The sequence below is a fragment of the Colossoma macropomum genome, unplaced genomic scaffold (genome assembly GCF_904425465.1).
Source record: "Colossoma macropomum unplaced genomic scaffold, Colossoma_macropomum, whole genome shotgun sequence".
Taxonomy (NCBI): Eukaryota; Metazoa; Chordata; class Actinopteri; order Characiformes; family Serrasalmidae; genus Colossoma; species Colossoma macropomum.
Window position 1 is genome coordinate 26,369,200 of NW_023494793.1, and position 27,991 is coordinate 26,397,190.

Sequence of the window (27,991 nt, forward strand, 5' to 3'; positions counted from 1 at the left end):
GACCGTAAAGTATTTTTTTATAGATAATGCCAGACATGGCATCAGTTGAGTTGAAATCTGATGCGTAAATTAAACCTGTCAATCAGAAAGAAGTGGCGCATCCATCTAAGTGTTGGCCCTATCCTCAGGAGATCGTGAGATCCCCGGTGATGCTACAGCCCTTTGGCCTCACGCCCCCCGTCTCCCCCTATCACTAAGCTAATAACAGCAGATGAACAATAGCGAAGTATTTCATTTTGTCACTTGGACCGTGAAAGTATTTTTTATGGATTGCACCAGACATGGCATTAGTTGAGCTGAAACAGATGCTAATCGGCGGAGACGCCTGTTAACTCACATAACAGAATTGGCAGTTGGCGCTTTCCTCTAAATGCAGTCAGCCGTCCAATGACATTGTTTTAGTGGCATTTGGAAAAGATATGGTGGCTGGCTTTACAGGTCTTGGAGGAAGCCTGTGCTGGCCTTCACTCTCCTAGTGCTGGTGGTATTGTGTGATTGGGGGAGTCCTAACTAGTGGGTGGAACTAGATATAACTAATTTGGGGGAGAAAATTGGAAAAAAAAACAACCAACAATGATTTATTTTTATTAGTATTATTGTGATACATGTGGACATGAAGCAGTGTAATGGGTATGATAATACATTGTATCGAGGACAGTAGATCTCAATTTTATGCTATGATAGGCAAGTGGACATTAAACCTAGGTTGATTAGTGGCTCCAAATTTCTGACCAATCAAAGAACATCCAGGTGTGTAATTTGTTTAGGTGCTGCAGTGTGAAATTGCAGTGTGGGTGTCACAAAAACCCAAACTCAAACTCAAACAGACTTTAGGAACCAAACTAGATGTGAAAACAGTAGGGTATTTTGTAGGGCTGCACAATATTTGCAAAAGGCAAATGAGCATTCCAGCCAATCACATTTCTTTATTTTACTGTGAGCATGTATGTGGTTATTCTGATGAATCAAAGTATTCAAGAGATCCAACAAACATAAATCATTTACCAGTCTTAAATCGGTCTTTAATAGTTCGCTAATGTGTTTTAATGTATTGCAAGACTTGCATTGCAATTGCAGTACAACAGGATAGTCACACAAACAGTATTTTGTCCATTCTGTGCACCATTAGTGTGAGCAATTAGTGATGATTACCAGTGACATTTTAAAAATGGCATTATCCAGTGTTAACATTCTCAAGAACAAGCCTAATCTTGGCTGGTTTGTTTATACTGGCTGTATTTTCTTGCATGTCGGCAACGGAAATCTACTGTTTCTTTTCCTAACACAGTCCCCTGTGGTTTACGTAACAATGGTGGTAAATTTCCACTGGTGGAAGGACATCACAGGAGTTTATCCTATACAGATGGTGGGGCCTGATGAATTGAATATGTTTGATTTGTATGTACACCATCGCTCTGATGAGAAGGCAAACTGTCTGTAATCTGATTTGAAGTTCTCAGGCCTGGTTGTGTTTGCTTTCTGGAACACCAAGACACTGATAAATGAACATATTGGGTACAGTTAAGGTCATTTGAGGAAATGGAAGTTGAAGTTGGTGTGTTGTGGTGGGCTTTGGTGCCTGTGGCTCCGTATGATACCAGTAATTTGTGCTGATTGATTTGTATTGATGTATTGCGGTCTACAAACACATGGTGTCACATTCTTACAGGCATACTTGCAGGGACAAGTTGTGTTCTTTTTATTCTTTTAGAGTTATTACATTTGGGGATGTCCAGACAAGTTTTAACAAATCAAGTATCGGCTAAAACGAGGCCAATCCAGTTCCAATCCTTTGTTTGGTTTTTGCGTTCTGTTTTTTCTGCTGGTGTAGAGGCGCCAAAAACAGACATTATTTCACAACTTCCAGCAGTGAGGAATGTTTTCAGAAGGTAATACAGTGGTCTAAATGTCTACAGTCTGGAACTTATTTAGGGTGGAAAATGAAAATTTGTAATATCTGCGATTTTTAGCTGCTTTTTGTGTAAAAATGGGCATAAAATGTGAGTATGGGCTGTTTGGTTCTATTCTGATTAGTTATGTTTGGTATGGCCGAATTTATATCACAATATAATTAAACAGTTTTGATATGCATTTATATTATCAAATAAAGCAATTTTAGATTCTTAAGTAACCAAAGCTTTTGTAGGGTAAGCGGGGCTTATGTCCCTTCACTTTCACAGCCAAAGTAAACCTGAAAATTTTTTATTAAACAAAACTGACCGTTATGTAGTCTATATCGAAACCGAATGATATATAGTCTATGTTGCTTGATTTGTAATAACCGCAGATATTACAAATTTTAATTTTCAATACATGTAAGCTGTATTGCTTTGTAACAGCAAAAATGGTGCTTAAAGCACAGGTGCTGCACCATTTAAGGTGGAAAGAGAAATTTGAATTAGAAGCAAAATTTAGCTTTTTCAGATTTGTCAAGTCATTTGTCTCATATGTGCATCCCATACACTTGTGCCTCCGACCGCCAGACACTACTGATATAAACTATTACAGCTATTCATGCTTCAGTACCAGCTAAACCACGGTTTGTTTCAAGGCGTTGTCCAGAGCGTTGTCAGATGCAGCTGACCAAGTTAGGCAACTTCTTAAGAGGGGAAACATGTGAGACAGTCACTCTGATGTCCAGGTATGGCTAATTATGGCTAGCGTTGCTGCTTTGCGTTGCATTGTAAGTTTCATTTTGAAACATGACTAAGACATAGACATCCATGACTCCTGCATGGTTTGTGTTGTTTGTATACCCCATTGTCTGTGCTTGTTTGTGGCATACTGGTATAGCAAGGAACTCAATCTGAGGAAGAATTTCAACCAGTATACCATGAATCTGGATGAACTGGTATACATCCGTCTCCTAATTCTAATGTGACGTGCTGCCAAAACCATATACTAAATAGACTCCTGCCATGTTTTTGTCTAGAGTCCCGATCAGTTGAAAGCAAAACTGTTCTGTTCAGTTCAATTCAAGTCAACTGTTAGGAACTGTTAGTGTTAAATATCACATTTGACTGAGAGATAATGGAGTTCCTAACATTCATACTGTCATGGTACATACTGTGGGTACAGTATAATGAAACCCATTCACGCTGTTTCTCTGGTCCATAAACATTAAGACAAGGACAGGACAATGTATATAAATAAAGTACAAAGACAGTAAATAGACAATAAATACAGAATTAATTAGAGGCACAGAATTGTACTGGTGCATTAAGTGGTGTTTTTTATGTTAACAAATAATGTTAATTAACAACACAATATGGTCGAAAGGTGTTGGGACACACCTCTTAATCATTGCACCCAGGTTTCATTCAGTCCCTTTGCCACAGGTGTCTAAAATCAAGCTCACTGAATTTGAGCGTGGCACTGTAATAGGATGCCATCGTTGCAACAAGTCAGTTCGCAAAATCTCTTCTAGATAGTCCATGATCAACTGTGAGTGGCATTATTGAAAAGTGGAAAAGACACACTATCAGAATGGTCATTTTGGAAAAGTAGGCCAAACATCCATTAGCATTATGCATATACTAAAAAAGAGTATTTTTCTGTGGCATTAACTGGCAGCCTAGCACATCCTCCCCTAAGTTGTGCAGCAAAGTGGGTTAATCTCAGTATCAGCTGACACTCCATATTAAAGGACTCAGATTGGAGGCTCGGGGCTAGGGGCGAAACAGGCATCTGTAATTAATATCTATGATTATTCCTAAAAAGCAGGCCCATTTGTACACAAATTCAGAACAGACATTTATCAAACAAACATTTATCCATGCTTTAAACAGATTGGTTTGAGTAAAATAGACTTTAACACACAACATTTGAGTTTGTTTTGTGGTGCTGTGGATATGACATTTTTGTATTGTATACATCTTAAAAAGGTATTAAAACATGATTTTAAAAAATGAGCCCTGTTATAGTGTTTTTTTAGGCCCCAATGTGTAGCCATAAATTTAACTTTATGCCTCACGAGTACTTGTTTAAAGCCACAATGGGGGCAATTAATTAAACATACCCAAATAAATCATAAACCGTTGAAATGATGATTTTTTTTCTCTTTCTCCATCTCAGGCTATGGTATCCTGTCAGATGCTGTCGGAGTTGGAGGAGGTGATCCAGTATAAATTGGTTCCAGAGAGGAGGGACATTATCAGGGAGACATGGTGGGAAAGGCTTCAGGTAATTAATAAACCTTTACCTCTGAATGCAAACATATGCTGCACATCAAATGCTCGGGGACTAAATATTTTCATAAATATTTAATACAAATATCTTTAGTCCTTTTTATTGATCTGCTCACGCTTGTATCACATTCAGCAATAAAGGCTGTGATAGTGATAGAAAACATTATATATGAAGCTCCAGTTCCACATTCTGATACATTTTACTGTTTCCATAGTAGACATGAACATCCGCTAACTTCACTGAGGTACATTTTAAGGAGTTAAATGGGATAAACCCAAAATTTCTAATTGGATTGCTAATGAGACAGGGTTAAAACATGCAAAAGTATGTGCTTTTAATAATAATTAAGAAAACTAATCATTATGTAGACAAAGCATATATTTTATACCAAGGAAGACAGTTTGATGAACATGAAGGAATAAAATATACTCAGTGTTAGTAAATAGCTGCTTTATGTTAGTAAAAATGAAGTTACTTAAGTGAAACATAACGGTGAAAATCAATAAACAGAAGCCTCCAAAAAATATAAAATTAAATAAAAAAAATCAGTATTTAGTGTGTCCACTCTTCCGTTCTTTTCAGCTTCCATTCTTTTCAGGGCTCTTGCTTTCAGTTTCCAAGGAAACTTAAGAGATGCTTCTTTTCATGCTTTTTGTGAAAACACCTCCAAAGTTGGTCAGATTTTCTGCTTCTCATGATCCAAATAATCCCAAATACACATTTAGACTTATAAGTCCATAAAACCTTACTCCACATCTCAGATGACCAGTTTTGTTGTATTAATACAAAATTTCTTCTCTTTTAACTATTTCCTAGTCTGCAGGGTGCACAAAAGTAAAGAGTGGACAAATTAAGTACTGATGCATTTGATATTATACTTAGCGTTGGAGGCTTTTCTATAAAAAATGGAAAACTTGTACTTAATAGCTGTTTTGACTGGAAATTGAATAAATTAAATGGTGGTCTCTTAGTTCTGCACTGTATTGTACTGTATACACCATATGCTTCAGGACCGCCCTGCTGTGTTTTTGCTCTGTTCCTGTCCCTGTGACATCCAGGCAATTTAAATAGAACATAATAATTGTATGGCTCTTCAAATGTGATAACCACCTAAATTCATGGAAAATTTGAGAGGGCATAATTTAACTTTTTTTAACATCTGTTTCCTCTTTTCTGGGTTGGTCTACCTGATTGTAGATAGTACTACATTCCGGGTGTTACAGTAGCTGTATGCCTGCAGGATCTTTCCATTGTGTCACTTTTTTATTGGGCTCTCACTCAACATGCGTTTGACATGTAAGCAAAGCTGTCAGTGCTGGAGCTGTAAAGATTTATGGTGATATACTCTAAAAAGACCAGTTGCATCATGTTTAGTCTGAGCCAAAAGATGAGCTCAGCTGTCTGATCGCCAAGGCTGACAGTAATGTCTGTCTGGATTGTTCTTCAAGAGAAATCAATTATACATGTTCATGCTTACCCCTACTCTAAAGGGTATTACCGAAAGATTTCTCAATATATTGCTCATGTCTGGATTTATGCTAGATTATGTACTAAAAAATAACCTGCAAAACATTTTATAGTAAAAGTCCAGAGTGTTTTCTTGATTTAATAATGATAATAGGGAGATTTGAATTATGTGTTCTGTAAAATCGTTTCAAATTTGTTCAAATTTGATTATATAACATCTTGCTTTTATTGATATCTAAATGTAATATTTTAGAGTACTATCAAAAAATGTTAGTAAGAAATATCAATAATAAACTGGCAAAGATGCATATCTTTTATTTAAAAAATCCCTGTATTTCCCTGTAGTGTTTTCACTTATAGAAACTACATGAGTAAGAATAAACGGTAAGAAATGATATATTTAATTAAGCACTTTTGTAAAATATTTTTTGTGGCTAAGTGTGTCGTTGCAGCTGTTTTCTTTTTTCCAGATATAGTTGTGTACAAATATATGAATATTCCTGGTGAAATAACATGTTTTGTGGATTTTTTTAAAAGTGAAAATCAGTTGATAATACATCCTGTACAGAAAACATACTTAAAAGTGGCATTTTCTGCTAATATTAATGCACAATTTTAATTTATTTGCTGAGTATTAACATATTGGAAAAAAAATAAACATAAAATATAAAATGTGCCATAACTTTTGCACAGGGCATATGTTTTATTAAAAAAAAAACATCAATGGTCCATTATAATACGCAGAAGTGTGTTCTCTGTAGAGGATGTGTTAACTTATTTTCACGTAGAAAATCAGCAAAACATGTAGTTTGACTGGCCAGACTTTTGCGTGCGACTGTAAATCTAGAATCAGTGTACACAAACTAAATTCTGACAAACACAGATCATTCCAGCTGACGCTACCTGAGGGTGTGGGTGGTGACGAATCTGAAATTGTTTAGTTTTGTTCTTAATGAAATGTTTCTGGAACTGCAGTTTCTCGTAAAGCCATATAAACAGTCTGAATTATTACTCACATTTTTCTACCTGTCATTTTTTCTTGGCCTGTACATCAGAGGCCTGATAACTCTGCAGCCCTGGAACTTTGAATCATCAAAATGCTTTCATTCGTAAAGCGAGCTGTATTGGCGGAAGATTTTGCTCAGAGTGGAATTGACTGAGTGTTGGCGGAAGATTTGTGTGAGTGATTTACTGGCGAATAAACCTGAGCATCTGTATGGCTTTGCTCTGGCAGAGGCATGATGTTCCTTTGACCTATGCTCTGTGGTACGTGAGTTCTGTCTTCAGCACCAGGCTATCGCCAACATTAAAAACGCAATCTAATGAAAGAATTCTGAGATATATTTAACCATTTGTGTAGATTGACATTTTTTGATAAATTCTGCCTGTACTGGGGACTTCCACTGATTATTCCAAATTAATGCATAATTCGCTGCAAACAAAGTCATTCAGTTGTTTGATGTGCAACGGCACATTGCAAAGATACTTATCAACTCTGATTTCTTTACAGTAATGATGATAGAACACAGGGGTTGTGGTGTCTGTAATGCAAGTTTTTTTAGAATTATGTTCATTGTATGTACTACCTAGAATGACTGTCAAAGCTAGTCCTCTAAATCTAGAGATTTTATATATAATGTTGATAATAGTAAAATAGTGGTAAATCTAGGCTTGTGACAGTTATTACATAATCGCCTAAGTGCAGTTATTCGAGACTATTGCAGTGATTTATGCTGACTGCAGTCATTTTCTACAGTCCATTAGATTTCACAGTAATATTATGCCACAACAAGCAGAATGTGAGTTGGGTTGAGGCCATGAAATGTAAATAAAAGAAAGCAGTAAATGCGTTCACTTAGACATCATGGGACTAACTTGGCACTCTAACGTTTAAAGGGGGGTGTGAGTGCAAGGTTTGTTTATTTATTAGATATGTGGCTGATTCTAACAGCAGGTTTTTTTTTGCTTATTTTTTTAATCCTTTATTTTTTTTTAATTTTCCATATCACCTTAATGGAGTAACAATTACATTCTGGCACCTGTACAGGGGCTGGAGGTGGAACAGGTAGTTAGAATAAGAAGCCAGCTTTAGCTTTGTCGAATTTGTTTCATGTGTGCGTCAGACACTTCTCAGATTTTACAGCCATTTCTAAAAGCTGATCTACTGTTGCACGGACAAGGCTGGGAGACCGTTGTGTGATGCAGCTGACCGAGTCAGATGGCGCCGCACTTGGGCCTCATTGGTTTGCTGTCCGTGTAAGGCTAAGACTACAAAGTGGACTATTTCCGGGAGGTGATTGAGGGTCTGCTGTGTTTTCATTTGAAACGTGACTGAAACACCCCTGGCTTAGCCATCCAGCTAAAGGGCTTAATGTTAGCATGGTTTGCACTGTTTGTACAAAGCTTAGTTATGGTGTACTGCTTTAACAGTTACGACAAACCTCGTACCTAAAAAATACCTAGCATGCCACCCAATACTACTCTCTGCCATGAATAGATTTTATAAATACATTTTAGACCAAAAGCTTATTTCAGACCTATTGTAAAACAAAATCTCAGGCACCAGACAGTGTATTCATAACCAGTTCATGCTATAGCTGTCTGTGAGAAAGCGTTTAGAGGCTTTAAACTCTGGTTCCTATTAACACTACTGTGAACAATTCTGACTCAGTAAGTTTCTCTTGAATGGACCATTTTATATCAAAACACTCTGAATGACGTGGTTTATGTCTTAACGATTTAATTATGCAGAGATGTTGAAAAAGTTGATGTATTCTTTTAACCAATGTAAGGCCCTTTGCGTCAGAACCACTAGAGCACGTGATTCCATAAGTTCAAGACTTTCTCTTAATGTGATGATGTCGGTGTCTGCACCACTGAAGATGTTCAGCCAATCAGCATTGTGGAAAACGCAGTCATGCATATGAGTGCAGGATACATGGTATTGCCAGAAACTAGGGAGAGCCAGTAAGAAATATGGCCAAACGCATGCTCAAAAGACCAGCAGGGAACAGCACAAAGGCCCAGCTGGGATGTGAACCTGATCCAACAAGTTGGATCAACACTGCCTCAACTATTTCCTGACAACTTTGCATTCCATCGTTATTCTACCATCACACCTAATCAGTGGAATACCTGTATTATGGTTAGTATATTGTAATACAGCCAATACAAGCAGCATGTGAAGAAAGAAAAATTGTGTGTTGTTTGTAGGGCTGTCAGCGAATAGTGGAGGACTGGCAGCGGATCCTGATGGTGCGTTCCTTGGTCATTAACCCCCACGAGGACATGAGGACGTGGCTGAAGTACGCCAGCCTGTGTGGAAAGAGCGGACGACTGGTGAGAAAACAGCCATGTCTATTTTTATGAAGAGTCATATGATGGTGCTCTTTTGTAGATCCATTATGATGATCCATGGATTAGTTTAGAGAAATTTTAGAGAAAGTTCTATGATGTGTTTTGTAAGGATTTTGTACAGGACAAAGTATCTGTCCAATTTCTACAAAGTTCCCCTGACCTTTGTTCTGCTACAGTTCTACAAAAGTGCCATTAACAAAAAATAAGCCCAGTTTAGCATATTACTCAGCATCCTTTCTGTTCATGGTCGATTATATCTTGATGACACCATAGACTGCTGAATTTGCAAACTCTGTGTCTTAGCTGGGTGTCTTGATGACAAAAATGAATGGGATTTTTGAAAACTGCTATTATTGCACCCTGTGCTAAACAGAAAGGTTCCAAACCTAATATGTTTTGTCCTGTGTACATCGTCTGAATTTCACTGGATCTTTTAAACTGTGAGATCTTTAAAGATTTAAAATATCATTTTGCTGCATGCAAGCTAACACTGCTGCACGCTGAGCTGTCACCAAGACTGGGAACCTTACCAAAATAACCCACACAAATCAGCAAGTTATTTAAGTTGCTTTGGCGGTAGTAGAGTACATTATAGTACCTGGTGTTTTTATAGTGTTAAAGTTTGATTGTAGACTTACTTTCATGCAGCCTCATTTCAGTGAGTGGTAACATGGATGCAGTGGTGTTCATATTTCAGCTGCTTAACAACTTTGTAATTCAAAGAATACAGTGACATTCTCATTTTGTTTTTATTTACCACAGGGTGCAATAGTGACGATTTTTGAAAATTCTGTTGACTGATAGTTCCCAATATGGGCATGACATCATCAATGGAATGGTGCGCGACTTCAGATATGTTTTATGTCACATTTGAGTGTCTTTTTTTGAGAATGCCCAGTTGCCAAAGTACAGGACCTTTAAGTTAATTGATTTGTTACATGCAAGTGCAAAGGTAATAATTTTTAACTGAGAAGAACCTCATGGACCTGGCTTGTAACTCACTTTCACCCACATAGTCACATTTAGCAGGCTGAAAATTCTCCACAAGGGGGTGCTATCAGCACTCAAGTAGCTTCATAAGAGTGGTGCTTTGCATCAGTGACACTGTGTACTTATTAAGAATTGTTATAACAGTTTACAACTTTAACAGATGCTAAGACTTTTTTGAGATAAGAGGTTTTCTTGCAACACCGACGACGTAGCGTTCGTTCAACATGTAGCTTTTTTGTTGCAAACCATTTTTGTTACGTTCCTTCAGTCTTCCCTGCCAGCTCCAGTGGCTCCTGATCATGGCTTTAACATACAAACCCTACTGAAATACTTTTCTATTACCAGGAACTGCAGTAAATGGGTCATTTACAAAGACCTAGCTACTTCAGACATGTGTCTGTGTTTATGTCCGTACTCCGTCTCCGGTGAGCATAAATATTATTCTTACTGATTAGACAAAATCTACAGTGAGTTCAAACTTAGGCCATCGTTTTAAGTTGCGACCCTTCAGAAGCACATGACCAGGCCAAGACATGACCTCACAGCTCAGGCCTGCGGGGCTGATCACAGAGCAACATTCATCAGAGGAGAAAAGCCACTGAAAGATTGCGATGGATGAGGGGATGAAAGAGAGGCAGTGTTTCTAAGGACGTTTGTCCTATGGTGGGGTCAGTGGTCATGTTACCTGCTGAGCGGTAGCCGCTTGTTGGATTGTTTATTTGTAGATGACTTGGTTTCAGGCGCAGTGATCTCTACAGACCAGGAGCCCCATGTGTTAATGGAGTTGATGGTTTCTGAAAGACTGGGGTCATTGTTTCAGTCTGCTGAAGATCACTCAGAGCACGTATAGAGACTGATATCAGTATCACTGCAGTGTCACAGTGACTCCCTCATTAACAGGAATGTTCAATAGTAAACAAAAGGATAGATTTCAGATTTTAGCTGTGGTAAAGCCATAGTAGCAGTGAAGAATTCTGTGTGTGGTCAAACTCAAGCTGTCCAGAATGTAAATTTATGTAAATTTGTAAATTTAGACAAAAGTTTATTGTCTGCAGAATTATCGGCATAAACGATATCATAATTATCTGAATTTGTTTCAGGGTTTTACCATATAGCTCGCATTTTTCCTGATGTAATATAGTTACCATACAATTGACAATTGGTCTAGATTCTAACCTTACTTAATACACTCACTGAGCACTTTATTAGGTACACCTACCTTGTATCTACACTCACTGTCCATTTTATCAGCTCCACTTAGCATATAGGTACACTTTGTAGTTCTACAATTACAGACTGTAGTCCAAATGTTTCTCTGCATACATTGTTTTCCCCCTTTCGTCCTGTTCTTCAGAGGTAAGAACCCCCACAGGACCACCACAGAGCAGGAATTATTGTGGTGGTGGTTCTTCTCAGTACTGCAGTGACACTAACATGGTGGTGGCATGTTAGTGTGTGTTGTGCTGATACAGGTTTTTGAACACCTCAGTGTCACTGCTGGACTGAGAATAGTCCACCAAGCAAAAATATCCAACCAACAGCTTCCTGTGGGCAGCGTCCTGTGACCACTGATGAAGGACTAGAGGACGACTTATACAAATTGCATGAACAGATGAGCTGCTGTCTCTGACTTTACATCTACAAGGTTGACCAACAAGGTGGGGGTGTCTAATAGAGTGGACAGTGAGAGAACACAGTTTTTAAAAATCCAGCAGCACTAGTGTATCTGATCCACTCGTACCAGCGCAACACACACCAACATGCTACCACACTATTCATTTTATTATAACTGCATTCTCATTGCCGTTTCATTTATTTATTTATTCATTCATTAATGTATTTATTTAAATGGCTGCTTGCAGCGTTTTTGAAGTTGCACAATACTAGCATCATATTCATTTTAAACATGTATCTGCAGCAAAACTCGTTCTTTATTATTAAAAACATTGATTGCTGACTTCTGAAAGATGACTTTGAATGTTTGTATGGTAGTGTATATGACTGATTACCTCTTTCTTCCATGTTTAGGCTCTGGCTCATAAGACTCTGGTTCTGCTGCTCGGTGTGGACCCATCCAAACAACTGGACCATCCTCTGCCCACAGCCCACCCACACGTGACTTATGCCTACATGAAGTACATGTGGAAGAGCGCCCGCAAGGTATGTCTCAGCGGAGCCTGACTGAGACTACATAAGAAGTGCTTTCTGCAAACAAGCTGAGAATGCAAGACATGCCACAAACTGACTGTGCTTTTGTTTTGCTTTGTTTTTGTTTGGGGGATTTGTGTTGCCTTGGTGTGTACTTTTCGAAAAAAGAGGTCTCTAAGGGTTCATTTTCCTCTCTAAATGAACTGCAGCTAAGAAGCGAACATCCGAACGTGTTTGCTGTGTTACTTGAGAATACAAGGGCTTACCCACTGCTTACTCAATGGCCATCTGTCTTTCGGCAGAGAGGTCACCGTTTGGCACCTTTGAAACGATGAAGTAACTCGGTTTTGGTCCGTGGAGTTTTGAGTGGCATTTTTGCGCATACTTTCCTTTCCTTACATAATGAATGTGATGTGTTTAAAGCAGCGGTAAGGAAGCTTTTGAAAGTTTGGTTGAGCGCAGAGCAACAGAGAGAAACTGATGAACTGAATGAGCCTTTAATGAATGTGAAGAATCTCTTCCTCTCCAGCCAGCTGTGAGAGAGTTGTTGCTCAGGGTGATATCAAAACAAGCGTTACGTAAGACAGATGGAGGGATTGCATCTGAGGAAGAAGATGGAGAGGTGCCATTTGGACCCCACCCCTTTCCTTTCTCCTCTTTTTATTTTTCTTTTCATTGCCTCTTTCCTCGCTATTCATCTTTTTTTTTTTCTCTGCTCATCTTTTGTAATCCCTCAGCACACAGGCCTTTTGTGTTCCACTGATTATTATGTAACACCAGACGGAGGGGCTTACAGGACCAGTCAAAAGTTTGGGCACCCCTCCCCATGAAGGGTTTTTGCACATTTTTATTTGGACTACTTGTATCGTCAAATATTTAAAGCTGCAGTATGTACGATTTTTCACAGGTGTCGGGCATTTTTCAGAGCATGTCATGCATCTTTACGTATTAATGTGAAACACACAGCCAAAAAAAAGAAGATCCGCCTCGATTTTTAAGTGTTACATGCAAAATCTACGTTATGCTGATGAAGTGCTGACAATAAAGGATCATTCACTTACATCCTCGGAAGACATGTCCTTCACCATGCACCATGTTTTGACTGAGTTCTTTTAGAATACTCTTTCAACACACTCATCAGATTCATCCAGTCAGGGAAGGGATCTGAAGACTAGCCTATGTTACAGCCCATGTTCTTGTGCATATTGCGTGCAATTACACATTTCTATCAGAGAGGTCTCCAAATCCCCAAATCTTAAGTAGTGCAGCTTAAATTATTCTGTTAGGATTAGAAAAGCTAAAAACATGTTTCATGGAAATATAACTTTAAAACTACTTTAGTTTGCACCTAGCATCAAAACACATAGTAGCCTGTGGTAACAACATTGCAGTCAGCTGCATAACTATTGCACCTTTGATAGTTATTTTTTGTTGCTGTTGTTTTTTTCACATCTTTACCAAGGGATACCAATAATTATGGAGCTGACTGTACCTCATTCATTTTGGTTTCTTAAAATATTTTTTTTGATGATTTTATTGAAGCATATAGGATACAATATATTTTGAATATCAAATTGATCTCATTGTTTATTATGTAATGTTATTATGTAAAGCTGATGCTATTTTTTACATTTCAGAATAACAGTGAAGCAATCTAAGCTAAAAAATTGCACATGTGGAATTTTACTGTGACCAAAAAAGACCTTAAATTTTAGATTCATAGAAGTATTTTGCATTGAAACTTTTCTCAAGCAACTTCATCATATATAAATGTATTCTTCGACATGTACTTTACTTTTTATGCTAGAAACAAATTTTAAGTATGTTTCTAAGTTTAAGCCTTTCAGTCAAAATATCTTAAAGATTATGGAGAACATGTATTCAGTTAACTGTGTCCAAACTTTTGACTGGCTCCCTCACCCTCCTTCCCTTGTCCTTCCCTCTCTTCCTCTGCACTTGGAAAAGCTATTGCCTCCTGTGTCGCAGGGCTCGTTAGCAAAGTGTTGCGTCTGTTCGAGATTACGTAAGTGTTGGGCTGTGTGGTGGGCGTACACATGTTGTTTTAAGAGTGCTTGTGGTGGTGGGGATCATGGGCTGATCCTAAAGCCAAACTTATAAAAACTACCTGAGAGATAATCGCCATCAACTTCTCAAAGCCACTGGCATATACAGCACCTCTGGAGCTGTAAACTGCTTTGTATTCCTACTGTGTGCCATTCACGAGATGGGAATTCAGTGTGTGGAATGTGCGGGGTGTGTATTGTATTGCGGTTGGATTCATAGCACACAGTTCCCTGAGCCATTAGGCCTTTTTCACGGGAAACCAGACATTTGGATCTTGGAGAGACTTTGAAGTCTTTAGTAAATGTTCCAACAGCACTTTAGCATGCATGAATAGCCATGGGTATATTCATTATGGAAGCCAGGAACTGAGCAAAAAAAGTGGTTTCTGATTCTCTTTTTTTCATGAGCTAATTGCGGTGCTTGCTGCAGGTCACTCCAGGAATCTACAACACATCCCTTTTACATTATCTTGTTAAAATAGTATACAGTCTGTTACTGGAAATTAAGATTACATTACATTAGATAGACATTCTGCATGAGATTTGAGTTATGGCATCTATGAAGCCATTTCCACTTGTTACCTGTTACAGAATGTAACCTTTTGGCCTTTAATTTGCATGTTTACGTTTCTCTCTCTGTCTTAATGTCTTTCTCTCTGTCTCTCGCGTGCAGATCGATGCATTCCAGCACATGCAGCACTTTGTGCAGGGCATGCAGCAGCAGGCGCAGCACGCCATCGCAGCTGAGGACCAGCAGCACAAGCAGGAGCTGCACAAGCTCATGGCCAGGTCAGCACAGCCCACAACTGTATACATCATCATTTATCAAATTTATCACCATTTTTATTTCTGTAGCGCCTTACACATGCTATATGACACAAAATAAAGACCATAGAACCTATAGCACATTAAAGGGCTCATATCCTACATTTTTTCTCAATGTCCAAACAAACCAAAACAAAAAATAATTTTTTACACAACCGTGTTTTAACCTCTCTTTATCCCATACAGTTAAACAGACTGTTTTTGTTGCTGTGCTTTTAAGACTTAGATATGTTAATGACCTCTGTTTTGATTGGATGCCCCGTATTGTTCCTCTTACAATAAGCAAACACTGAAACACTCCTTATAACTGTCTGCCCATTCACACTGTTAACCTTATAAGCTATAGGCTGTGAATGGGCGGATGTATAAACTCGCTAGTTTTCGTGACATCACAGAAATAATGTATTTAAAATGGGTTGTTTTTGCAGCTTAGTTTATGTGTATGGACGTCATGGACTGAGGAGTAAACAGAATATTGTGAATAGGGATGTGAATTTTGGCTGATTATTTGACCATTAACCAGCCTCTATTAGTCGGTAATGAATTGTTAACCGACAAGCCTAAAATGACAGACACAACCCATGAAAACATCAAGCACAGCATTTTAGGTAAACATGTACGTAGCTTCAGTTGTCTTTTGTAAGTGTGTCTGTGTTAGCAGAATGCATTTGTACATAAAAAAAAACCCTTTCAGATTGTTTTGTTGATTTTCTAAGTGAAAATAAGATAATAAAATAAAAATAAAGGTAATAGGATAAAATAAGTTAACATGAATAGGCAATTATTCTGCATGATTTTTAGTTTTTTGCTGTGTTTAATGTGAATTTAATATGAATGTGGCATCTTGGGAAACGCTAACATCTTAAATGTGCCATAACTTTTGCCCAGGCCGCATTCAGCAAATGAACAGTAGCTGGGCATTGAAATTTGCAGGTGTGTTCTCTATAGAGCATCGTTTGGACGGTATTATAAACAATGGAAAACAATACTGTAGAAGAGTAGTCTCAGTTGTATGTTTACTTTTTTTTTTCTTTATGCTGCTATGTCATTTTTGGCTCACCTTGTCAGGCCCGGCTATGTTCCGATGCTGTGACGTGTGCCTTTAGCACAACGTGGCTTGTCCTGGGCATGCCAAGTCACTGCCCTCTCACCCACCCTGTGCCCTCTTTGAAGACATTGGCACTCTTTAAATGAAGGCTGCTCCTGCTTGCTCCAGCATGACCTGCCTCCTTTCATGCTCCCCCATGCTTGCGGGCCTTAAGGCATCAATCCCTTATCTCTGCTCCAGAGTGCGTTCTGATGCACTTGACTGTTTTCCACTTGTGAGGACAAGATGTTTGGCGTGGACAGTCGTTCCCTCCCCAAAACACTGTTCAGAACTGAAAGAGACATTAACATCAAAGCCGAAAGGAAGTTGCTTGAATGCTCCATGAGATCATAAAGATTGAAGAAGGCATATGTTGATGGAGACACGGAGTGAGTCTCGTAGCAGTTTCCATGGCCAAGTCATATTTACACCGTTTTGCCTTTTGGCAAATGTAGATCAACCCGGCAAGTTTAGTGTCCAAAGTTGGAATTGTTAGTTTCCAGTCTTTTCCAGTCTTTTCAGGAGACTTGATTTCAGTTTTTCAAAGAAATTGACAGGGCTATATTCCAGGGTTTGAGGTCTGGACTCTGGCCAGTCCGTTGATCTCTGAACACCAGCAGTTTCTTTGTTCGATTTGCATATTTTTTCCTCAGTAATGGCTTTTTGATAGCTGCACAACCTTGTCAGGAGTTTCATTGTCTCTGTGTCTTTTAATTATTATTTTTTTTAACTTTAGCTTCAGAAATATACCCTGAAAATGAATGGATTGACAGGAAATCAAATAAAAGAAAGGTGGTCTGTGATTTGCACAGTGCCGTACATTATCCTTATAGCTCTGTGCAAAACTGAAGAAACAAATTTTGAACATCAAGCATGTTTTCACTGATTAAATTTGAGGTAAGGTGAAACCTGCATACAATTGATTTTACACATAAGTACTACATACTCAAAACTCTGTCTCAGTGCAGAGCTCTTGATTGAGTCAGGCTGTTTTGTCCGAGAAGGTGAATAAAGATTGTGCTGTTTTCTTACTCATGGACCTGTGAGCTGCCTGCTTCTTGATGAAGTGTTGCACCCTCACTTTCTCAGGTGACGGCACATTTGTCAGAACAACGCAACACCACTTTCCTCGTACTATATGGATGAGATCATGGCAGGAGCTGCAAGGATGTGGCCAGGAGTTGCTCGTTCATGTCATAACTGTAGCTTGGAGCCTTTTGCAGCATTTGTGGAATTTGACTGAGGGAAAACATCTGACCGATAAGGTTCTGCACCTTCTCCTCCTCAGAAGTTCTGCTATACTTTCACCCAAAAGTAGGTCATCAATGAAGGGTGTCCGGGAATGGTGCACACCTGGTTTCCACACTATGGTCCGCTCAGGAATTTTCTGCCGTCTTCTTGTATCTGTATTGCATAGGCATTTAGGAGCAGACAGAACTGGAGGCAAGCATAACAACAGAGACTGTATCGATATAGACAAAAACTTTCCAAACACTTTTGGAAAAAGTTAGTGCACGATAGACTAGGAGACTATGAGTACCCTTACCCTGCATATTCTGGTGTTGTATCTGCTCTAACACAATTGATCCAACAAATCAGCTGATTAACAAGCAGTTGCTGAGTTGAAGTGGGTGCATTCAGAGCAGGGAAAAGTCTCTGGCTACTCCAGGAGCCACTGTTGAGAGGCACTGGTCTACTTGACCTAACCTTCTTTACCTGATGCATGCACTTCTATCAAGTACAAGAGAGGGAGGCACCTTTGCAACCGTTCCACCAAATGCAGTCATGTTTAGTTGCTCTCTTGGGTACCTAAGGACTTGGAGGGCATGTAGCCCAACATTGCACCAAATATCATACCCAGTGCCTTAGCCGGACGAGCTAGTTGCGAGCTAAAAGAATAGTGTAGGGAATTTGTACAGGGTATATTTTTCTTCCTGTTACTCCAAATATAGTTGATCAGCCCAGATGTGTTGGTTGTGTGTAGTTTGCTTCTATACTTTTGCATTGGAGGTACAAGGCTAACATAGATATATGATCGCATATAGGCCTTGACAACTTCTAAAAATAATTAGCACAAGCATTTCTTGCTGAAAAATCACTATTATTGGAAATGCATAGAAATTTGGTGGTATGGTGTGCCATGCTTGGGAAAAGACCCAGCACAGACAGTGGGAATTTTACTGTGCCATAGTCTAAGCGGCTTATTAATGCCTTAATAATCCATTGTTTTAAATTTGATTAGTCCTCTCTAGTTCTGTCAGTTCTCTTTCTTAACACAGTAATTATTGCCTTCGATTACCTTGCCCTATCGACCAGGCCTACTTTAGACTACAGTGCTGTAGGGCATTTCATTTATTTAATATCCAGTCAAAAATGGCCATAAATACAAATGATTTATTTTCAGGAGTTACATTTGAGGAGATTAGATATAAAATAATCCACCTTTAAAAGTGGAGTTCAAAAATGATTAAAAGACAGAGAAAATACTCCTCTAACAATCGTGCTAGTCCTGGTAGACCACCAAAACTGTCACCATCAGATAAACAGTACAGTATCTCTAAGGAGAAAATCAAGCTCCAGTCTTGTTTCAGGTATGAAAAAGTCCACAGGTGTTTCTGTCCATCCTTCCAATATTCCAGTTCACCCAACACACTAAATGCTTTTTTTCCTTACACTAAAAAAAGAATAACTCAAGGGCTGTTTTGACTGGAAGTTATGTAAATGAAGGCTGATCTGATTTTGGCTCAGTACTGTATAAAAATGGATGAAAGTACATTGCAGAGCTAAAACCATTAGTAATCCTGAACAGTTCATTAGTTTCCATTACTTGTTAGCTACATTAGCATCATAGTTCCAACATGAAACTTGTCTTGATTGATTATATTTGGGGTAAGGGGGAAGTAGTGGAAATTGTGAGTTTTTTGCTGAACGATTTCTTTGAATTGCAGTAGCTGTGTATGAGAATCAGTCTCGTAAGTGACTCTCATGAATTACATAACCTTTTACACCATTATGTGTTCATCATGGTCTGGCGCAGTACATCACAGTTTTGGTAGATGTGGTCGCGCGGCTGGCTCTGGCTTTCACAACGAGAGCTACTCAGTCTAACGGGACAGCAGGCGGGTCATTCCTCATACTTCCAGCCTGCGCTAATATAAACACAACTAGCCTGACTGCGGTCTCTGCCAGCAGCCACAAGATTTAATGGCAAAGGGCAAGGCGAATATGAATGGGTTTGGCATGGTGACAGTACTTCATTGTACATGTGATTAAAAAGAGCATCTAAGAAGCTTTCAGGCGTTTCTATTCCATCACTCCTGGAATGACATCCAAGTATGACAAACGAAAGCTTTTTAAAACTTATTTTAAAACATTTTCTTTCCGTCTGTCCAATTTTTTTTTCCTGACTTTGCATCATTCCCACACAGTTATTGACTGTAAGTGAAGTCAAAATTGATTGACAGTTTTGGTGGTCTTTTTCTAAGCCTTCGTCAAGATATATAAAGTATTTGGACAACGCTGAGTAAATTAATTCACAAATATGAGGGTGTTTGCTAAAGTTGCCTAGTAAAAAAAGATGCGTGGTGAAAATTCTCACTGGTAGATTTTAAAAAGATAATATTATATTGACAGTATAATGCTGCAATGCACAATATATAACAATATTCTAAATCTAATAATTATGAAAAAAATAAGATAATGACACAATGGGTTGACATTAGGGATGTATAATTTGCCTGATAACCGTCGTTAGTTGTTGATTAGCAACAACTAATTGAGGACATGGCCCATGTGAATATCATCGAGGACATGGCCCATGTGAATATCAGTTATACAAGGGATAGTTCTAGTTCTGAAAGCTGATTGGCTGAGCCCCATTGAACACTATTATATAATACTTGAAATATGCACACTGAAGAGCACACACATAGGCTGAATTCTATATTAATGCATCATGATATTACACAGTGCTCCTTGTATAGAATGTGCACTTACTGTACACTAGTTTTTGTTTACAGGCTTTCTATAATTGCTCTAAATCCTTGTCGTTTTTGACCATACATATGTTAAATTCAGAAAAACATATTGCATTATATTTTTAATCACAATAATAACCTTACATCACCCACCCCTATGCCCAGCATATGTGGGATGGATGACAAGCTTGTGGTCGACATTAGAGACCTGTGAGTGCAATGTGACCATTCAAGCAAGAAAGACCAATATAGAATGGAAGACATAGATTCTTTTGTGGCTCTTGCAGGACTGTGGTTAACCGCTGGCTTGCTTTAAGTAGCTGGAGCGGAGGTCTTAATGTAAATATTCCTTATTTTGTGGTTTTTCACAAATGGAGCAAAACTTGGAAACTTGGAAACTCATATTGTCTCATTGCTCTCCCATTCTCTCTGTTCCCTCATCACTCTTTACTTCTCTCTGTGCAGGTGTTTCTTGAAGTTGGGTGAATGGCAGCTGAGTCTTCAGGGCATCAACGAAAGCACCATTCCTAAAGTGCTTCAATACTACAGTCACTCCACCGAGCACGACCGCAACTGGTACAAGGTGAGCCTGCACGCTTGAAGGAAAAGTTTAATGAAGAAATCTGAATTTTGTTTCTTTAATTTCATTCAGACACTCTCCTGAAACCTTGAGTTAAGCAATCTCAAGCATACTTGCTTATGTGGTTTCTCTCACAGTGTGACATGACTGTTCTAGCCTTTTATTTTGTCTGTACTTTAGTATATTTTTCAGTGCTGTCAAATGATGAAAGCAATTAATTGGATTAGTTTGTGCTGTTAGTCACGATTGACCGCATTTGTCTTCAAAGATTTGTTCTATTTAAAAGGCAGTGCACTTTGTTTAAGCTACATGAGTGGGCAAAACAAGCTTCATCAGAATGTATTTATTACATTCAATAATTCTGCATGAACCTGGACATAAAATCACATGAACGCAGGCAGTGTGAATATAAGAACTGGATGAATGCAGTTTCCAGTTTTCATCACTGACATCTGGAGAGTGTAATGCCACGTTCACACCTGATCCCCAGATCAGAGACAAATCTGCATTTCCTCGGGGCTCACAAATCTCGATCACTCAGTCACTCAATCACTATGTGTGAGTCATGCAAAGATGCCATCCAAGAGACTCACCGTTGCCTCTGAGACGCTAAACATCTGAACTTATCAGAGAGTCAGTATCCTGTAGTGTGAAAAGTGTTGTGACCTGGTTGTGAGTGGCAGTGAGTTCGTGGCTTAACAGTGGCTGTATGCATTTAGCTCCTCCACAATTGTAGCCCCCTCACTCTCATACTGCGGGGGAACTGGAGCTTTCCACTTCATTATGGCTGCTCTTTGATTTATTCATAGGCCTATGGTCATATGGTCATTATCCAAGGTCGTAAGCCTTGGGTACACTACATGACGTTTAAGGTCTTTACAGATTATAAAAAGACTGGGCATCTCACACTATCAGACTGCTTTCTGCAGATAATTTTGGGCAACTGAAATATTGGTGATCACACATTAAACGACTTTGGCTCACACACTACTCAACTTTTAAGTTGTTGCTGAACTGAAAGGAACTCGCTGAACTCGCACGAACTCACGTGTTCCCCCGTCACTAGGAGACACAAATAAACGAACGTGGTGCTGTTTTATCTGCTGTTTGCACTGTCACAGTAAAGAAGCAGCAGGTATACATGTTTAAGTGAAGGTCATGGATTTAAAAATGTGATCAATGTGGTATGTTTTTAGATTTTTGAATGTAAAAAAGAAACTCAACTGTGCTTGTGCCTCAAACTCAGCTCACTAAAAAGCTTCGCTCCCCACTAGAGACTTTTCACCATTTTTCTTTGTTTACTTGCTGTATTTTCTTCTGTCTCGCTCTCGGTTTTCATTGGCTGTTGCAGGAGTCCATTCAGATTGAGTCATTGACTAGTTCACACTACTAGATTACGCTTTAAATCAGGTCTTAAAAATCAAACATGTTTGACATACTCAGACTGGTCCGAAACGCGATCAGGAGGCAAAAAATCTGAGTCTGCGCCCTTCACACACTACTCAGTTCTCTCGTCGAACTGTCAACTCCGACTAAAGCAAAAATCTGCACACTAGCGCCAACCAGCACAGACTCAGCCAGACTGAGAACCCAGACTGAAATCAGGGTGTAAAAGTCATGTAGTGTAAACTCAGCTTAAATGATACTTCAGACTAAGCGTACTTCGGTGATAAACAAATTCATGGCATGGCAGTGGCTATGAATGATATAAATGATTTATCAGGAGAGTCATAAATGGATCTTGCCATCCAAAAGCTGTATTTGTACAAGAGGACAACAAAGTCGCTCATACAGCATGCGAGCTGCTAGCACTATGGATGGTTGGAGGGCCAAACTAGGAAAATATGTTAATGGTGTATTAAAAATTGTGTCATTAATAATTCATTGCATTGCAGTGCACGCTTAGTGTGAAAACTGGATATATTTTTACATTTAACAGTATATTAGCTTACGTTACTTGGTAGCTACATTAGTCTGTAGACCTCTGACAGCAAACATGTCATTGCTGATCGACTGTATTTGGTTTAAGGGGAACGTGTTATGAACGTGTTGGTATTCCTTGAGCCTCTCACAAAGGTGATCAGTGTTTCCCTGGTTTCTGCCTATTGTGAAACCACATACCATATCACTACTGCTTACATCCTTAAACTGGAGGGCGTTCTCCACATTAAACTGAACTGAACGTTCAGTCTTGTTTAGGCCCTGCTTGGCAGCATGTATCTGCCTCTTTTTTCAGCTGGCCAACTGGTGTTCCCAAACACATTGTTCTGTCTGTGCAAGAGAAAGAGCTGGGGGGGCTCGTTTTTCCTCACTTTTTCAATTATTGTGGATAACAGTGTTGGCAGTCCCTAAACTTGTTCTTTTTAAACTCTGAATTTATGCCTCTTTTTTAATGTCAAATGATAACCAAGAAAAAATGGCCAAAAATAAAAGATGGTTTGTCTACCCACTACACAAGATTGTACTCAAAGAATTGTGTAGAGTGTCCTGAACCTATAGATAGTATCTGCAAAACCTGGAGAAAGCGTCTTGCGGCCATACTGTTGACATTGTCTCAGCATAAAGTCTATGAGTTGTCAGTTCCAACAATGGCTTCCAAATCAAGATATTGAGAAAAAGTCAGTCGGAGATGTTGATCTGTAGAAGAACAAATAATTAACTTCGAGTCCCAATTATGCATTATTGCCCATGATAGCATATCCAGACATCTGTAACTGCCTTGTAAATACTGCCTCAGCCTACACATTGCAGGAGCTAAAAGCATACAAATCACTAAAATCATGCAAGAAACGTTATTTGGCCTGTGGAATGGTCAACAACATTTTGTCTTTTGTATTATTAACTACACCATCAGACATTGTTGTCATCACAAAAGTGAGTAATAGCTGTGTATTTATGTTTAATGAGGTTCATCAGTGTTAGCTTGAAATTGTAAGCCCTGCTAATGTTCTGCAGTTAACTGCAGTCATTGTCTAGCTGAAGTATACAAGATCTAGACATGAATAGTTAGACTACGTAAGTCAATCATCTGTCAATGTTAGTTATTAATCGTGAACAATTCTCAACACTCAAAAATGATCACATTACAGAATTCATCCTTCACCTCGCTGTTTACATGTGACAGACTGATAAGGGTAAACTTTGGTATGGGGAAATGGAAGTTTTTCCTGTTTATTCACACAAGTTTTCTTTTTCACTGCTTAGCTCTTCTGTTCATGACACCTGACAGCTGGAATGCTATAAAAGCGTACACAGTTTTGTTTTTTTGTTGCTATTGTTACTACATCCATGAACTGTGCAGCCCGCTACAGCTATATTTTGTCTGTCAGGATGATTTATTGTGAATAATATGTTGGCGGCAACAAGTGTAAAGCCGATTTACTAATAAAAACAGTGGCTCATGTACTAGATAAGTGCAATGTCGCTTTATTTGTGCCTTGCCTCGGTGCTGAGGTTGTAACGATTCTGAAACCAAGACCGAAACTGCAATACAAACATCCACGGTGTTGTGTCGCAGTTCTGGAAGAACTAAAAAGGGGCTAAAAAATTAAGGTCTGACCTGAACTGCAGATTTGGAGGGTCGTTACACCCATACTCATTGCATATGCAATCCACTGGCTGCCAATGAAATTTAGAGTCGGTTTTAAATTGCTGGTGCCTACCTACCAAGCTTTACATGGTGCATGGAAGTTCCTGGTACATAACCTTCTAAACTGGCCATCCCCACCAGCACAAAGTGTTGGTAATCTGAGAGTAATTAGTGCTTCTCCTTGTAAATCTGAAAAAGCTGAAAAATTAATATAAAATTATAACAAGTTTTTGCTCTTACAATAACTGTGATTTCTAAGGGTTAAATTTAAAAAGAGTATTTCTTAAGATACCCTTTTTTGGTAGCGAATTATCTAGTAACATAACCAAATGTGACCCATACAGGCCTGGCACGCCTGGGCAGTCATGAACTTTGAGGCAGTGCTCCACTACAAGCATCAGAACCAGGGCCGTGACGAGAAGAAGAAGCTCCGGCATGCCAGCGGTGCTAGCGGGGCCAGCGCCAACAGTGAAGCCAGCAACAGTGACAGCGAAGCGGACAGCGCTGACCACAGCCCGGTGCCCTCACCTGGCCAGAAGAAGGTCAACGAGGTGAGACTCACGGAGTGACACAGTTACATATGGGAGATATGCTTTTTGAGTGAATCCCTCGATACCTAGGCTTATTATTCAAATATAGATCTTATAGAATTCCATCCTTTTTTCAAAATTTCTGATTAGTTGAATGGTCAGGATGTAGACAAAGTCAGTCAGAGTGGTTTGATGTGAAATGCTCAATTCACAAGAAACGTACGGAGTCAGAATTATTCACAGTAGTGGTGATAGGAAACAAACTTCCACCTCTGAAAACTTCCTCACACTATGTTACTACATAAACAATAAAGAATATGCTGCCTGATGCCTGAGACATTGTTTTACATTTTAATGAATCCATTCATGGTGGAGAGGTACATGCAGGGTGTTGTGAGGCAAATTAGCCCCCAATGAAAACTTATTTTTTCAGGATTACAATTATTTTACCATCGTCAGCCTTACATATAAAACTCAAGAGACGTATAGGTGTAGATTCACTCGTAGCTTTGAATAGTAAATAAAACTACTATAATTGTGTTGTAGACATTGTGACCCCTGGTTCCTATCACCACCACTATAAAGAAATCAGAGTTACTATGTTTCTCTACAGTGAACCACTTCAAACCTCTCTGAATGGTTTTGTTTAAATTTTGATGATTGGTTTGTGTAGAAACGTTGAAAAGTTGTTGGAATTCCCCTTTAACGTTTTAAGATCTGTGTCATTTCCAGTAAGATGCAACTACTGTAACTACTACAGATGGCACAGATCCAATACCTAGTATTGGTATTAGGATGCTACCAGCAGAAAATGCTGGAATGGATATTGAAGGGAAAAAATGTGAAAATCTAGGCATAATTTCCTATAAGCAGATTGTAAAATAAAGCAGGGTAAAGCAGGTCATGTAATAACAGTAACCACGCAGAGACTAACATTAAATGGCCTATATAATGAAGAACTATAGCTTTTGGTAATAAGAATATAATGTAGTGTGTACTCATTGTTAGGTTTTCAAAATATATACTGCACTCCATAGTCCATATATGGACGCTAATGTAGACTGTCTGTCTGTATTAGTTTCCAAATATATAGTCCATCAAAGTATTGTTTTTTGTCATATAAAAAATAAATAAATAAAAACAGCACATATTTACATACTAGTCTACAGTAGTCTGTTAGTCTACAGTAGTTTAGTCCTGCTCATTCACTTTTTTAAGGAGTATTTCAGTGCTTTATGGTACAATACAGGTACAATACAGGACAGCCAATCAGAACAGAGCTCATTTACATGCATCAGTCTCAAGATCAAAATGATAGAACACCTTGTTTAAATATAAGGGATGAAGAGAGGTTGGAAAATTGCCCATAAAAACACACAAATGTTTGAAGGGGGGAAAAGTTAAGAATGTAGGCCTTTTACATAAGAACAGTTATTTTAAATAGTCTCACTTGCACACATTTGCACTATGTGATATTTTTGCTTTTTAGTTGCTTTGTAGTTTTTTAAATTAAAAACAGAAACATTGGATTGGTATTGGTATTTGCAAATTCTCAAGGTTTCGGTGTTGGTTTTCGAAAGGAAAATCTATAACTATGAATTATACAGTAACTACTATAATACTAATATGTTATGCAGAGTTAATAACTGAAGTGCAGGCTCTCATACTGGCCCTTAGAGTTGAAGTGGTTTCGAAGTACGTCACCTAAAAATGCTAATGTGACTGGGAGCTTGTCGTTGTGGTAATGAGCTCATTCTAACTGTCCATTTATTGTTAGTGTTTATGTTTTTTGGAAGCACAGTTCCTTTCACTGCAGGCCTGTGTACTGATTTGCATACTTTGTAGACAGAGGAGTATAGAATTAAGTAGTAACACAAGATTTTTGTGCAAATCTTGCCAGAGCCTCATCATGCTACGTCAATTGAATAGATTGTATATAAAAATCTCTTAACCCCTTTCAATAGCAAGGGCCCACTGGCGGCCCCAAGTTTTATTATACACTTCTGTAACCTAAGAATAGCTCAGCCAGTTTCTTTGAGGTCCCTGTAGTTACTGAATAATAAGTCTTAGTATGTAATAAGCCTGGAATTTTAAGGGGTTAAAGCTGAACAGCTGCTGATGCTTTTGCCTTCATTTCTGCCATGATACTATTTCAAAAGAACACTGTGTAGCTTAATAGCTACATGCAGTGTTTCTTTGCTTAAGAACCAAAAAAAATAAATAAATAAATAACACAATGTTCATCCAGTTCAGGTTAAGAAGGCAAAGGTTCATATTTATGTTCATGATCTACCAGTCCATATTAATGAGTTACCAGTTTATTAGATGCACCTACTTTGTACATACAATTATTAGCTATTTCATCAAGTACACGTACCATATAGGTTTACAATTACTAAACACTTTGTACACACAATTCAGAGCGTTAGATAAGGGTAAACACTAATCTCTGCAACACTTTGGCCTGGAAGGCCCCCAGTTTGACATGCCTGCTGTAGACCTTCATTAGTGGTCAGTGTCTGACCACATGGCAGGACTATTCTCAACCTCTGCAGTGACAGTGTGGAGAATAGAAACCCCAGCAATGCTGCTGCACCAGCGTCTTACAGATTGCCACGCCATTGAATGGAGGACTAGTTTCAACATCTCATTGTTGAGACTGGGCCACCACCCAAATATAATCTAGTCTGGGTGGTCCTATGGAGGTCTTTTTCTATTAATGGATGGGGTAAGTTGGTTGTGGACAAATTGTGCAGCAACAGATGAGCTACAGTCAGTTATTGTGGGTGTACCTAATAAACTGGCAGCTGTGTGTACTTATAAGACATAGTGCTAAGTCTCATCGTGGAAGCATAAGTACCGTTGTATGCAAATGTTTGGGCGCTCCTGGTCAAATGACATGTTTATTGATTTTCTAAGTGAAAACAACACATTGTCTACAGAGAGCACACTTCTGCACATTTTAATGCATAAGTGGCGTTTATTTACTAAATTTAACAGGTTGGAATAAAATAAAACATAAAATGCGGCCAGTGCCAAAGCCATGGCACATTTTAGAATTAACGTTTAAATTTTTTTAACAATATGGTAAAATTAGCAATAAAACAGGAATAGTGCCGTGCCATATTTAAGTGCTTTCTCTGTAGAGGACATGTTGACTTATTTTCACTTAGAATAGTTTCACTTCATA

The 27,991-nt window shown here is 38.7% G+C and overlaps 1 protein-coding gene across 2 annotated transcripts in view; it reads left to right on the forward strand.

The window, feature by feature from the left end:
* The window catches only part of mtor (mechanistic target of rapamycin kinase), a 159,819-nt gene that overhangs the window by 114,399 nt on the left and 17,429 nt on the right, over positions 1-27,991 (forward strand). For both annotated transcript variants that reach the window (XM_036578979.1, XM_036578980.1), the window contains exons 34-39: positions 4,075-4,182; positions 8,869-8,994; positions 12,031-12,162; positions 14,887-15,002; positions 20,568-20,685; positions 24,616-24,822. In XM_036578979.1, the coding sequence (XP_036434872.1) occupies positions 4,075-4,182; positions 8,869-8,994; positions 12,031-12,162; positions 14,887-15,002; positions 20,568-20,685; positions 24,616-24,822 (807 nt within the window). The remainder of the gene's footprint in view (positions 1-4,074; positions 4,183-8,868; positions 8,995-12,030; positions 12,163-14,886; positions 15,003-20,567; positions 20,686-24,615; positions 24,823-27,991) is intronic.